At 59.6% G+C, this 14,758-nt stretch overlaps 1 protein-coding gene across 1 annotated transcript; it reads right to left on the reverse strand.

Annotated features, from left to right (window-relative positions):
* Window positions 1-335: 335 nt before the first annotated feature.
* EMILIN3 (elastin microfibril interfacer 3) lies at window positions 336-9,692 on the reverse strand. The gene is made up of 4 exons (XM_075438961.1): window positions 9,499-9,692; window positions 6,088-6,210; window positions 2,865-3,112; window positions 336-2,317 (listed from the first exon to the last, which is right to left on the reverse strand). The coding sequence occupies exons 1-4, from the start codon at window positions 9,690-9,692 to the stop codon at window positions 423-425; spliced, it is 2,460 nt and encodes an 819-aa protein (XP_075295076.1). The 3' UTR covers window positions 336-422.
* Window positions 9,693-14,758: the final 5,066 nt, after the last annotated feature.

The raw sequence follows: 14,758 nt of genomic DNA on the forward strand, positions 1-14,758 counted from the left end.
AGGTGGTCTTTAGGTCAGAGAAACTCTATTTTTCAACTGACAACTAGATGGTTTTATTCTTCAAGAAGCGATAAATCCACAAAAATAAAACAATAATTAAAAAAAAAAGAGTTCCCGCCCCCAGTTTCCTCCTGAATCGTCCTTCTGGGGTCATCAGCCCAGGAGCCAAGCAACGCCCCCGGCTGCACCACGGCCGGGACAGCTGCTGAGGGGCGGGAGGCGAGCACCCTCACGGCAGAGCTACGGAAAAGTGGGGCTGACGAGATTGGGGGGGGGGGGGAAGGGTTTGTAGCAGCTTTTAATTTCTCTTTTCCTTAACAAAATTATCCCAAGAACTGTTGTCACATTGGAGCGAGTCTGTGTGATATAAATTAATCCTGCCCTTCACTGGGAGGAGGAGGAAGCAGCGCGTGGTGGCACGGCTAATGCTGCTTCCCCTCCGCCTGCTCTTCCAAGTGGCCGACCTGCTCGGCCAGCTCGGAGACCTTGGCTTGGCAGTCGAGCAGGTTGTCCTTCAGTCCCGTTATTTCCTGAGAGTGGGTAGCCAGGGTCCCGTTCATGTGATCCATGTAGTCCCACAGACTGCCCGTGTGTTTCTCCAGTTCGTCCCTGATGCCGTCCAGGCTCCCCATGACGGCACCCAGCCTGCCACAGACACTTTCTACTCGGGCCACCCGGTCATCAAAGTGAGCGATCTCCCGCTGCAGGTCGTGGGCCACGCTCTTGCAGGAGCTCAGGTCGCTGATGATCCTGGCTTTGAGTCGCTCCAAGTCTCCCTTGAGGTTCAGGACACGCCTGTTGCTGAAGAAGAGCTGGGAGCCTTGGTCGTTGATTTTCTCCTGGATGGAGTGGACCTCGTCCTCGATCTTCCGCTCGTGCTCATCCAGAGAGGAGTTGACGTGCATCATGGTGTCCGAGTACTGGGAGACAGAGTCCTTGAGCCCGGTCAGAGACTTGCTCACGGTGTTGAGGTTGATCTTTAGCAAGGTGATCTCACCTTGCAAAGCCCCTGACGCTTCCTCCTCGATTCGCCGCTGGATCTCCAGGATGGTGGCGTTCAGCTTGCGCAGGAGGTCGTAATTGCTGTCCATGCGGAGGAGCAGGTCCTGGTTCCTGTTCTGACAGTCTTCGATCTCTGTCCGGAAGGTCTCCACATCTTTAGAGGCGGAGGTGCAGCCCAGGGAACAAGTGCTTTCCAGCGTGATGAGGCGATTCTGCAACACCTCCAGTGTCTCGTCTGTCCGTTTCCTCATGCTAGCAAGCTCCCCCTCCAGCACGGGCACCACTGCTCCGTCCGTTCCCATGGCAGAACTGACATTGTTCAGCTCCCCCACGACGGTCATGAACCTGTCCTCCAGGGTCTGCATTTTGTCTTCAAAGGCAGTCCTCATGCCATCCACCTCTGCTACCACTGTACCTCTCATGTTGTCCTCTATACCAGAGCAGCAGCTCCCCGTTTCTCTCTCTGTAGCATTGAGTCTGGCTTCCAGGTCCTCAAAGCGCCCTTCAAAAAGGTTCCCTAGGGTGACAGTGGAGATTTCTCCATCCAGCCGTGAGTGCAAGTTCTTCTGGGACTCAGAGATGCTGTGGAGGCCTTTCTCGAGGATGTTCATGCGATCGCTGAGGTAGTCCAGATTACTGCAGCAGCTTTCCACCACCGTCAGCCCTTGGATCTGGGTCTCCAGCTGGGAGATCTCTTTCTTGATCTCTAACTCCTTCCCATCCAGCGTCTGCTGCAGCCGCAGGTTGGCCGCTTTCTCCTCCTCGCACTGCTGCCGCACCTCCTGGATCCGGAAATCGCATGTGGTCTGGATCTTCCCCAGCTTCTTCTCAAAGCCGTCGAGCAGCTCTCCACGCAGGTTACTCAGCCGCGTGTCCACATACTCCTCCAGCAGGTCGATGGAGGTGAGGGGCGAGGGCCGGGCTGACTCCAGAAGATGCTTGATCTGCCCATCGTGGTCCAGGACCATGCCGCGTACCTCGTGCAGCAAGTCTGCCTTGGTTTTCAGCACGTCGCTCACCTCCGTCACTTTGGTCAGGATCTCCCCCACGGGAGAGTACGTGGCGATCTCGGCTTTGTCCGCCGCATCCACCAGGCCATCGGGAATGATGCCAAAGCCCACCGTCGAGTCAGGCGTGCCGGGGCTGTTCATCAGGGAGCCGATCATCTTGGTGGTGTCCTCCTGGATGGCCAGCCGCAGGCGGTCCCCCAGGCCACTCACCATGGTGTGCAGGCTGTCGTAGGACTGGGAAAGGCGTCTCACCTCCTCTTCCAGCCGATCCAGGCGGTCCCCGTAGAGGCCGGGCAGCTTCCTGCCTGCACAGGGAAGGAAACGGAGATGGGACAGTCAGGGCTGGTGCTCCTTTAACTTCCCTCCTTGGCTACCTTCTAGGTTTGAGTCCTTCTCCATGCTAACTAACATTAACTGTTGCTTCCCTCTTGTCATTTCAGTGAAATATCAGCCACCCTTCCTCCTGTTCTCTACATCTCTTCCTAAGCTGATCAGGAAACCCACATTCCTCTTGGGATCAAACCCCCTGCTCCCAAGTCCAACAGCAGGTGATGAGAACAGCCCAGGCAAGGTACATCTTGAGACACACTCTAACGATCCCAAAATTCATGGAAAAATGCTTTAAAGCAATGAGGAAAGGCAATTTTGAAGTGGCATGTTTTGAAAGAAACTAGATTAGAAAAGCAAGTGATCCTCAAAGCAATCAAATGCAAGGTCTCTGACCAGAAAGCAGGTCACCCACTGCAGGTTTGCCAGATTCATGCCCTGTGCGGGAACAGAAAGAACCGGGAGGTTTGAGAGCATGCCGGTGGTGCGGTAACCTGGGGAGGTGAAGCAGGAGCGAGGTCTCACCATACTGATTCTTCTTTGGTCCTGGAAACAGGTCAGGGTGGCTTTTTGGATGGGGAGGAAGTCTGGGGATTGGAAACATCTTTTGCCCAGGAGGCATTTTAGGGCTGGGATGTTGGGGCAGGAGGCCAGGTTGGTCGGTCGGGCTGTCATGGCACCCTTCTCCCATGAAGCCCGGGCAGCACCTCCAGGCCAGCTCAGTCACTGTCTTGTAGCCAATCTTGTATCTGGGTCTGAAGAAGGTGCGGTACCTTTCCAGGAGAGGGGAGGAAGAGAGAAGACAGCTTAGACAGGCAACCTCAACGTCAAGCAATAGAGAAGAGCGGGGCCGGGGGTCCTCTTGGGTCTGGGAAAGCTGGGCACACGGGACAGCCTGGCTGAGACCCACGTGCTTGCACCCACAGAGCATGACCCACCTGCTCCAAGAGCTCTTGCTGCACTGCAGCATTACAGTGCCTGTCCAGAGGCACATCTCGTTAGCCAGCACTCCAAAGCCACGTGCCCACCCTCTGCAGGACCGGACCACGAGGTGCAGGTGTGAGTGTAGAGTTCTCCCCAACAAGCTGGTAACACCCCCAGACAAGCCTGGGAAACAGCCCAGAGATGAGGAGAGACTCTCTGAGCAGAGCCATTCTTTATGTATCTGTGGTTTCTGGAGAGTCCGTTTTGTCTGTTGGATTTTTTTTTTTTTAACCTGGGACTCCTGTTGTTCATTTAGAAAAGCAGCTATAAGCATGTTACTCTGGTCTCTGCCCAGTTGATGACCACTGCGACAGATGCCATACAGTTTGGCAACTTTTAGCCCAGGAGAGCACAAGATGAAATGATGGAAGTGATTCCAAAACCCCCACAAGCTTGGATCACTTCCAAGAGGGGTCTGGGCTGCTCGTGGGTGTGTTTAGCACTTTGAATTGAGCTGGAGAATTTCCCAGTGGGGTAAAAAATCCTCTTCTCAACTCTAATCCTGTTCTGAAGCCTCCAGGAGGGTTGCAATACCTTTGGAAAGGTATTTTCTCTGTGCGTGGAGGGCATCGGTTTGATGGGAAGCCTGAGTAGCTCTCTGGTGCGAGGCCAGCCTGAGCCTTGGCTGCGGGCCAGCAGAGCCCCGCCAGGGTTTACCGGGGCGACGCTGCGTGGTGTGCCCAGAGGGACGGCTCCTTGCACCTCCTCCTGCCCCCAGGCAGGGACACCCTGGGAGGTTTCTCCATCACCAGTCTGGGCACTACAACCTCGATCACCCCACAGACAGCAAACACGGGTGCGAGCCCACCTGCTTGCCCGGTGGGACACGAACACCTCCCTCTCTGCTCTCGTTCTACGTGGGGTCACCAGGAGCCCAGCGGGGAGGGCTCAGCTGCTCCCTGCCCTTCCGTGGGTCCTTCCCGTGAGGTGGCAGGGGTGGGACACGGCCCTGTCAGCACCCACGCTCCCCCCACCAGCCGAGTCAAGCTGCGCGGGGCTGAAGACAGCGCGTTTCTCGCCGCCTCCGAAACGCCAATGCTTTGGACCTGCCTTTTGGAAATTTCCAATCTGAATTTACCAGGGTTTGAAAATCCTGAAGTTTGTTGTTTTGCAACAACAGGCACAGTCGGGCCCTTGTTCTCCTCCAGCACGTCCAGCAGAAGGTCTGAGAGGAGGTGCTGCACAGAGAGGCTGCGTCAGGCACTCGCACATATCCAGTCGCTCGGGGCAGCACGGGGGGCCGAGCCCCTGTCCTCCCTGTCCCTGCCCAGGTCCTCAGAGCCCCCAGCCCAGGCTGCAGCCCCCGGGCAATGCCACTTCCACACGAGTCCCGGTGCAATACAGCCACCTCCACATGTACTGCAGGGCAGGAGGAGAAAACAAACCCAAATCCTCTGTTCTTTGAATCACTTCAAAATTTCTCAACAACAACAATTCCCCAAAGGCACGGGACAGTTTCAAAACAAGCTCTTCTTTTTGTTATTCCTCTTCAGATGTTGATGAGTTTCTGCGGTTTTTCCTTCCTTCTTGGTGTGTATCAACCCGCCTGGATGGACCACGGCAGGAGACTGCTGCGCCCAGCCACAGTCAGCGGGTAGAGCGAGGATGAGGATGGCATCCAGAAGGCAAGGCACCTTCTCTGTGTCACACCAGCCTCCGCAGAGGAGCCCGGAGCCCTTCGACACCTTCAAACCCTTCTCCCCCTGCCCCAGACAGCAGCAAGGCAGCTGCACAAACATTAGCTGATAGCCCCAGTGTGTGGAAAAACCACGTTTCCCTCTCATGTGTGGATGCAGCATCCGAGGCTGTGCAGAAAGTCCGGCTGCAGGTCCAGCTGCTTTCAGAAAACGCCCTGGTTTTGTTTGGAGGGCTGGAGGGGCCAAGCAGCAGGCACTGTGGAGATGTGAGAGGCTTTGGGGGTCTCCTCCACGACGCAGGATGTCCTGAAGTCCCCAGATGCTGCTAAAGCGCTTACGATGGGAAGAAGGCAAGAGAAGTCAGCGAGTGGGTCCGACGGCCCGTCTCTGCTGGGAGAGGCTGCGAGCTGAGCCCACGGCATCACCGGCACACGGCGAGTCCCGGCTGGTGCCGGTGCCGCAGGAGCGGTGCCAGGCTCCGTCGAAAGCCCCTCTCAGCCCAGTTGTCCCTGATGCTCGGCTCTGCTGCTGTCAGCGGTCCCGGGGAGGATGCAGGAGCACGGCATTTCTGCACGGAGCAGCATCCCCAGCCGGATGGAGGGTGGTGAGGCACAAAGCCCCCATGCCCGCCCTGCCCCGGGTGCAGCTCGGGCTGCGGCACAGCAGGCTGTTTCCCTCCAGCACTGACCAGGCGGCAGACAGTTTTGCAAATATTTCCTTCGGGCAGGAAGCCCTGAGCCATCCCCAGCCACGGGCTCCAATTCCTCCTCTGCTCAGTCAGGCTCTCCCCTGGCTGTCACCTTTCTGCCAAATTGCAGGTCTGTGACAAAACGCTTCCCTGCACACACGCACATGCAACCCCGGCTTCCCACGATTTCCTGATTTATTTCTGACAAGGGACAGAGCTCCCTCTCCCTCCCGATAGATCCCATCTTGCCCCTTCCCAGCACCGCTGCCCTGCCACTGACTGCCTCCTCCAGGAAAAACCCTTCAGCCCCTTCCGCTGCCCTCTGGAAAGCACGGACTGATGGTCGGCAGGGTGGCACGGCAGCTCAGGAGCCCGAGGAGAGCTGCGACCTGAAGCTGGGAGGGGACGAGAGCCGTGCCCTGGCATCCCCTGTACTCACAGCACTTTCCCCGGGCACTTGGGTCCCCAGCTGCACTTGTGGTACTCGGCCTTGACGTAGCTCTCGGCTCCGTCCTGCAGCGTGCACGTCACGTTGCGCTGCACCACGTAGGCACAGTAGCTCCTAGGGGGAAGGACACAGGACCCCGTCACCCCCTGCCCCAGCAGGTAGCAGCACCCCGGCTCTCCAACCCATCCCCAGGCAGGTCTGCCTGCCCTGCCCAACACTGCCGGCGAGGTCTTGGGGGGGCAGGAGCTGGGGGGACCCCCCAGCCGGCACAGCTGCCAGGGAGGGGGCTTTGCCCACCCTGCCTCCTTGGGGACAGGGACAGCAGTGGGGCTGGGGGAGTGCAGGGAGTGGGGACGGAGCAAAGACCCCCAGTGCCAAGCCTGGTTGCTGGGTGCACAGGCTGGGGTGCAACCAGGGTACAACTCCCCAGCAGTGAGGAGCCTTCCTCTCAGTCCAGGTACCTCTCCTCTGGGTTAAGGGGGGGCAGCTAAACCCCTGCACCCTCAACACAGCTCCGCTTGCCTCGGCTGCGCTGGGCTCTTCGCTCAGCCTTGGCAGTGCCTGGCCCACAGCGTCCCTCCAAGCTGGTGGCTGCCCTGTCCTCCCCCAGCTGCAGTCACCCTGCAGGTGAGCCCTGCCCGAGAAACCAGTCTCGGTGCTGGAAACAGGCTGTGCCCCTGCACCTTCTGATTTTTTGCTGGCGATTTCACTGCCTGCAAGAAACCCCCAGGCAGATCTACAGTGCCACCACACTGCAGGAGCCTGGGTTGGGTGCTGAGCACTGCTGCTGCTGTCACTGTCACGGCTGTGTTGTCACTGGTGCTGAGGTCACCTGGAGCCAGGCTGTGCTGGGTGGTGAGACGGTCTGGGGGGACAAGCAGAACCCCACCAGCAATGGCAGCTATGGCAATAGCATCCCAGAAATAGCTCCAGCAGTGTCTGGCAGGGGTGGTCCATCCTCCTGCAGCTCCTGGAGTGCTGCCATTGCCAGGACCAAGCCCAAAAGCCTTCAGACATCGCTGTGGGTACTGTCACACCCAAAGTGTGATGCTGTAGTCAGCAGAGAGAGGAGATGCAGGCTGGCCGCTCTGCGGGGCTGCAGCATCGCAGCTCCCTCTGCCACAGAGGCAGGGACAGAACACAGGTCCCAGGCGGGACAGGGGCTGGAAACCTCTTCAGATCCCTTGGACGGGTGGTGCAAGGAGCAGAGCCCCTTCCCTCCTGCCATCACACCTGCAGCTGGGTGCCCCAGGGTACCAGTCAGCACAGACTTTCTCCTGAGCTGAGCAGCAAACACAGGCACTGAGGATGAGGTGGCTGGGAGGAAGGCTGCATGGGAAGGTTTGTGGGAATGCTGGTGGGACAGATGGAGGCCAAGGCTCTTCCAGCTGAATGCAGGGCTGCCGGCAGGAGCAGATGGGACTTGGTCCACAGGAGCAGAGACATCAGGGATGCGCTGTGAAGCAGGGATTAAGGGCACAGGGACGTGGCAGGTGGCAGAGCGGGAGGAGAGGAGGGCACAGGCACACAGTGCAGAGCCGAGGCAGAGCCGGAGGGTGGGCAGGGCAGAGCAGAGCAGAGGGGCTGGCACGAGCTGCAGGTGCAGGGAGGTGTTCAGTCAGGCAGGAGGACCCGGCTCTCCTGTGCAAGCTGGGGTTGCTGCGGCTTGGCTGCAGGGCCACAGGCTGGGAAGCAGCTGGGGTCCCTGACATCGCTGGCACACGGCCTGCGGAGCGCAGCCTCGGGGCTGAGCAGCGAAATGAGCCGCAGGGCTTCAGCACAGCTCTCACAGGCTTGGCAGGATGATGCTCCGGATGCACCTCTGGCAGGTGGAGGCCAGGGAAGGGACTGGGACAGTTGTGATGGAGCAGAAGGGTTTGGGAGAATCAGCATGCACATGTGTGCATGTGTGTGCACACAGCCCCCCAGCTGTCACCCTCTGGGGACAGAGCAGCAGGGCTCTGGCTCACCCTGAGTGGGAAAGATGGGTGAAGAAGGGACAAGCACCAACAGCAAACACATGAAGACAAAGTACACCCACCCTCCCCGTGCCAAGACCCACCATAAGCCCCCCAGTGCCCCCATTCAGAGGCCCCAAGCAGGCTTCTCCACTTCCAACAGCTCGCGTGGGACAGGGGTTCCCTCGGTGAAACTGCAAGGTGCAACCAGGCTCATGCCCTCCCTCCGACACCCTCCCAGCAGGGACCCCCCGATAGGATGGGCACCGTGATTCCCGGCAGCGACCTGCATTTCCAGCCTGCCCAGAGGCTGCCAGGCACAGGGCAAGCGCAGGGACCCATGCTGCTCCCCACTCCTCCAGAACTGAGTCATTTATCTGAGCACAGGGCCACGCGCGAGCGAGGGCCAGCCGCTTCTCTTAGCTGGAGGGAAGGCAGATCATGTGTGCATGTGGAAATTCAGAATCACTGTCTACCCATAAATCCAGGATCTGCTAACAAACACACTGCAAACCCCCTCTGTAAGCTAGCAGCCAACATGGGCAGATCTACTAGCCACTACTAATAAACACTGCCTACCTGTGACTGCTTGGGTTAGGGTGGTTCTGGCTCGCTCTGCTTCTTAGAAACCCCTTTCCTTCTCACCCACCTGTGGCGCGCAGTTTTATAGCTCCAGCCTGATGCTTTAAGAGTGAGCAGCTGGAAAATGTTACGGGTTTTGGAAAGCTCTCACTGGCACTGCCAGTATTGTTCGTCTCGAACGTTACTTTATTCATTTCAGCTTGGTCGTAACACCACATCCTCCTTTCAGAGAAGCCCAACAGAAACGGTTCGAGCAAACTGGCAGGGAGGGAAGCGAGCCCCCCTCCAACGTAACAGCGTTTTTGCAATTGGATGGAAAAAGTCTACGGTACGTGTAAAGCCCGCATTCCTCCTCTGCCCGAGCGTTCCAGGTTGCTTGAACACATATTTAAACTCCAGCGAGTCTGTGCTTTACAAGCAAGCAGGCAGAGTCCCTGCACAGCAGCCCCTGTTTTCCTGCGCGGGTCCGTGCACCGCCGTGTCCCCCCCCTCCCCGCACGTCGCACCCCCACGTCACGCAGAACAGGCAGGAGCACCCCACAAACCCACCCGGGCATCCCCGTGTCCCCCACCCCGACCCACGCGGGGATGCAGCACGCCCGTGTGTGTGCGCGTGTGTCCCCCCGCACCCTCTCGCAAACACAACCCTCACCCTCCCCCGCACCGAGAGGCCCCCCCAGCCCTGCTCCACGCCGACGGGGGGGGGGCACCGAGACCCCGAGACCCCCCACCGTGCCCTGCCCGGTGAGGGATGCCCGACGGGAGGCGGTGCGGGGGCCGATGCGCGGGGTCCGCGCCGGGTCCCGGTGCCCGCCGGTTGGGCTGCGCGGCCGCGGGCGGGGGCGCGCAGAGGGTCGCTTACTTGTGCTTGCCCACGGGCTTGCCGGGGCCGAGCTGCGGGCTGGAGCCGGCCGTGTAGAGGCTGTACCTGCCGCCGTAGGGCAGCGGGGCGGCGGGGGGCGGGTAGAAGGCTCCCTTGGCGTCGGCGAGGGCCAGCAGCGTCCCCAGGCAGAGGCAGGCGAGCAGAGCCCCGCGCCGGCGCAGCGCCCGCCGCATGGTCCCGGGGCCGGCGGCGGAGCGGAGCGGGACGGGGCGGAGCGGGACGGGGCGGCCGCGGGCCCCGGCGGGACGGGGCGGCCGAGGGGACCGGAGCACCGCCCGCTGCCCTGCCCTGCCCTGCCCTGCCCTGCCCGGCACCGCCCGGCCCGGCCCGGCCCTGCCCGCCGGCACACGCCGCTCCGCCGCCCGCCCGACCCCTTTTGTACGGCGGCGGCGGGGGGCGGGTCCGCGCTCCTCCTCCCGCCCTCCCACCGCCGCCGACCCCGGCCCCGCGGGCGGGGAGACAAAGCGACCCCACACCCCCCCCCCATTCCACCCCGCCACCCCCGACGGACGACCTCCGGGTCCGGCCCCGCGGCGGGGCTCGAAGGGGCGCGCCCCCTCCCCGGCCTCGGCCCCCGAAGCCGCCCCCTCCCCGGGCAGCGGGCGCGGCAGCAGGTGCAGCGGGGGACCCGCACGGTTCCTGGACCCCCCCCCCCCCATCCCACCCCCCCAAGCCCGCAGGCCTACTCTGCTTCACGCTTTAGCGCTGTCCCTGTGGGTGATCTGTGCTGCTGGAGATTGGCAGCTGTCAATCATTTGGCTGGCACCAGCCTGATGCGCCAGCCCAGCGAACCCATGGCCTGGGTTTTGCGGGAAGGGCTGTTTCAGAGCCCTCCACAGAAGATTTCGGCTTTGGTTCCAGGCTCCAGGAGAGAGCGGGGAATCCCTTGCCTTTCCCTGCAGACCCGTGGATCTCCCACAGCCGAGGGTGTTTCACCCCAGGGGGGTGTGGAAGGCAGGCTCGGGGCTCCTACCCTTCCTGCGTGCTGCAGAGATCCCTGCTAACCCACACCCTGATGCCCCCGTCCCGCAGGTGACCCGCAGCAGCAGGTGCTGGGCGCTGAGCCCCCCACCCTGCCCTGACAGCACTCCCCAGGCATCGCACCGTTAACCAGAGCCGTGTCAGACCCTTCGCATGAGCCACGGGGAGCCTTTGCTGTTGGGTGAAGGGGAGAGGACCCCCACCCAGGGCAATGGGCGATTTGGGAGGGGGGTAACATCCCTGGTGCTGCCCAGAGGAGTTCAGCTTGCAGCCCTGCAGAGGTGAGGCCCTGCCAGCAAGCAGATTTTGTCAAGGAAGCAGAGCCTGGGCTGAGCATCCCGCTATCCCCAGGACTCTCTCACCCTTGGGCAAGCCACCAAGACCACACCAGGGGCTCGATGAGGCTCCCGTCTTGGCTGTCAGAGGCCAGCCCCAAGTCAGCCCCGGGCAGCGAAGAGTCACGGCAAGGCATGCAATGCTTCTCCAAAACTCTTGGAGGAAAGCAAGAAGTGGCTGAGAAAGGGTGGTTGGGTGGGTTCCCAAATGCAGGAGTGAAACCTGCTGCTGGGGGAAGAAGGCATCAAGGCTTGGGCTGACAGTGAGACAGAGATGATAAGATACCGAGACAAACAGCCTTTTTCAGTTAAAACGAGCATTTGGCTCGGTCTGAGGTGAATACAGAAACAGCAGGAGAAGAAAAATCCATGGGAGAGCGGTGCCGGGTGAGGCAGGCTGGAAAGACCCGGCGGAAAACCAAGAGGAGGAAGGCGGTGTCATGAACCAGCGCGTCCCCTCGAGCGGCTCCCTCCCCTCGGTCCGATCTGCGGCACGGTGTTGCCGCCAGCCGCCGCGCGCCTGCCGGGCTGCACCCGGCGGTGGCCGCATTCTGGTTTTTACGTGGTACCTTTGGCAGCACACGAAGCACTGCTGGTCCAGCCGGTGCGTCGGAGTGTTCCACTCCGCTGGGATGCTGCAGCGCGGACGGTCCATAAGCAACTCTATAAAAACAAACAAAAGTCGACCTAGCCCGCATGGTTTAATGCTGGATGCCAAAGTCGAGAGCTAACCTTGCGCACTGCCTTCATTTTTTTTCCCTGCGTGCAGGGAGTATGAGCCAGTTTTAATAACAGCGTGCTGCACGTGTGCGTCTGAGGCCTCAGGAAAAAGACATCTGGTGTTGCAGGGTTTCAGAAAAAGCCCTTGGTCTCAGCCTTCAAGCCTGTGCTGTGCTGAACGGGCAGGACAGGGCAGAGTGAAGGGTGCTTGCTCTTCTGGCTCGCCTGGCTGTGAAAGGGAAGGAGGTGGGAGAGATTGCACTCGTGGGGGGGGGGGGGGTCTGCCTGCCCGTCACTGCCGTCCAACCCCACTTTTGAAGCTCCAGGTCACTTTCTGCCAGAATTCACCACGAGGCAGGATCCTCAGATAGACTGAATTCCATTTTGTTGTTCTATTGTCTAATTGTTTTATGAAACAAGGCATTTGGGTAGACAAGAGAGCACTGAACTTGGGTCCCCACTGAGGAAATGGATTCATCGTCAACTCTATTATAAGACATCAAAGAATTCACAAGGAAGAGAGCCATTATGAGTGCCCCAAACCATGGGAAAAACTCTCATGTGCCTTATTAGCCGTGAGCTAATCCAACCATGAGACACCGAGCGGCAGGAAACTGGGATTCGTTAAGTTGCACTTCTCAGGGAGCAGCTTGGGTTTGGCTCTCTGGTGCTCAGCCGTGCTGGTGCCGGTCCCCACCGCAGCGTGAGCTCTGGCCAGGTACAGGAGGGTGCCCGTGTGGAGCCAGGCACAGCATTCCAGCTCTGGAGAAGTGCTCATGTGGAGAAGGAACAGGAGACTCCTTCCTACCAGGGCAAGCTCCTGATATGGCCATGTCCCAGGGGCTGACAGAGAAGATGCCAAGCCCCATCTCCCAGAGCCGTGAAGCACGTGTGCTGAGCACCAAGCTCTCCAGCAGAAAGGAAGGGCTTTGCCATGCTGAACTGCTGCCGAAAGCCTCTGCAGACCTGCTCGCTGGTAACCTTTTGGTGAGGGAGCACCAGCCCTTGGTGCTTCCCAGAGTAAAGCTCTGCTTTCCCTCCTGGTCTTGGCTGGAGCGTAAAGGGGATCAGATCAGAGCCGCTGACGATGATGATCAAATTTGGATGCTGGGCAAACCTGAGACCCTGCCAAGTGACACCCACCGGGGTGTCTGACCTGGGAGGCTGTGTCCATCAGCACCCCCACGTGAGCACCTCATGAAACACCTCGGCGCGTGACTAGGGAGCTGGTTTCTCCACCAAGACTGCCAGGTTACCCCTCTCACCCCTGCACAGCTACGCTCCAAGCCAGTCGAGGGATGAACATGTAGAAGTTTTTCCCTACTAAGGATCTGACAGAGGTGTGGCCAGAAAGCAGGGGCACTGGGGAGGACCCAGGAGGTACCCAGAAACAGGACCTCAGCTGGAGGAGGTAAGAGTAAGAGCAGAGGTACTACGGGCAGCTCTTGCCCTGCTCTGTCTCCCGGGGAGGGCTGGGCGAACCACCGCGAGGCTAATTTCACGAGCGGATGACACCAAACAGTGACCTGTTCTGCTTCACATGCTTTTTAATTAACACCTGCATGGCCTCATCAGCTGAATAATTGCCTTCCTTCATGGGTCAACAAGCCAGCAGGCTCTGACCTCCCATTCCCACCCGGGTACGATGTTTGGTGCCTGCACAGGGTGCAGCGGGTGCGCGCTCTTGCACCACCAAACCCTCCTGCAGGCCAGTGCAGCAATAGGAGAAATGACAGGATGGTCTTCAGCTCTGCTTGCCCTTGGCCAGGACCAGCCTTGTCCACCCTAATCCTGAGCTTTAAATAGGTACGGCTGCTGAAAAGGAACCCGCCACGCTGGGCAAGGTGGGGTGCGCCGGGCGCAGTGGGAAGAGGACAGTTGCCCTCTGCGTTGCTGTGGGATAGGAGCAGATTGCAGGAAGGGAAATTTAAGATGGATATTAATAATAAGAAAATATCTGGTAGTAAAGTGAACATAGCCCTAGAGGAGACTGTATTGAGCCATCTGGAGATTTTAAAGGGAAGGTTAGATAAAAAAAAAATCTGTCAGGACCAATTTAGGGTAGGGAAATGGATTGGATGTCTTCCCAAGATCTCTCTCAGCCCGAGTTTTTCCGAATACAAATTCATTTCCCAAAGTGGCAAGGCAAGAGAGCAGCTCAATTTAGAGGCAGAGTTTCTCCCTAACGTTTCCCCCTGGATCAAAGGCATTCCTTGAATTGGCACTCGCAGAGGCCTTGTCCCTTGGCAGCGGGGCTGTGTGGCCGCGTGAGAGGGGAGCCCTCTGCAAAGCCCAGCTTTCCCAGGTGCGCGTCCAGCAGGACCCACGCAGGGCTCGCTCTGCCATTCCAGAGCCCCCGTGAAGACACCGCAGCTACCCCACGGCTGCTTCCCCAGCCCCAGCGAGGAACAGGGACACTGCGTTGCCCAAACTGGCAGGCAAGATGCGTGTCCCAAATGCCGTAGCAGCGCAGTGGGATACCAGTCCAAGGAGAGCAGTGACCCCAGAAGGGCCAGGAGTTCTCCAGGTGCTCCAGTTCCCAGCTAAAACTGAGCTCAAGGAAGACCACCATGGTCGTGGCTCAGCTGCAGGATTGGAAGCTCTTGCTGGCTCCCAGCACATGCTTCTGCCACATCCCAGCTCCGTGCTGGGCATGGGCCACTCCTGCCGCTGGCCTCAGTGGAAAGGAGATGCTGGTGTGCAGGTGGGAGGGAGCCCTGATCCAGCCGGTGGCATCAGAAACCGGACAGTGTCACAACATCTGCCTTGTGTGGAGGTTGCCGAGGTTTTGTTCTGAATCAGACCGTGGCCCCGCTCCCAAGGGATGTGATTGCCGTGTGTGTCCACCCCAAGCTGTGGGGCCGGGGCACCTGGGTTTGCCCAGGCTCCGGAGGAAGCTGCGGCTGGGGGCTGAGAACAAGCTCCCTTTCTTCGTGGGAAAGTGTAGTGACTTGAAGTGCTCCGACAGCCTTATCTCTGGTTTCGAAAGCCACACGCTGATCATTCGTCAAGATTAGCGCGTGCGGTAGAAGGGATGGAGCTGTTCCAAATCCACGCTCACATCTCTTCCTTGGGCTCAAGGCCATTCATAAAAATGCCAGAGCAGCAGCGGCGGCGCGGCAGGCAGCACATACTGGGGCTGCGGTCTGGGGAGGGCTAGGAGGGGTCAACCGCAGGTTACACGAGCCCTGCGCGGGGAGAAG

The sequence above is a fragment of the Opisthocomus hoazin genome, chromosome 18, assembly GCF_030867145.1.
Source record: "Opisthocomus hoazin isolate bOpiHoa1 chromosome 18, bOpiHoa1.hap1, whole genome shotgun sequence".
Classification (NCBI taxonomy): domain Eukaryota; kingdom Metazoa; phylum Chordata; class Aves; order Opisthocomiformes; family Opisthocomidae; genus Opisthocomus; species Opisthocomus hoazin.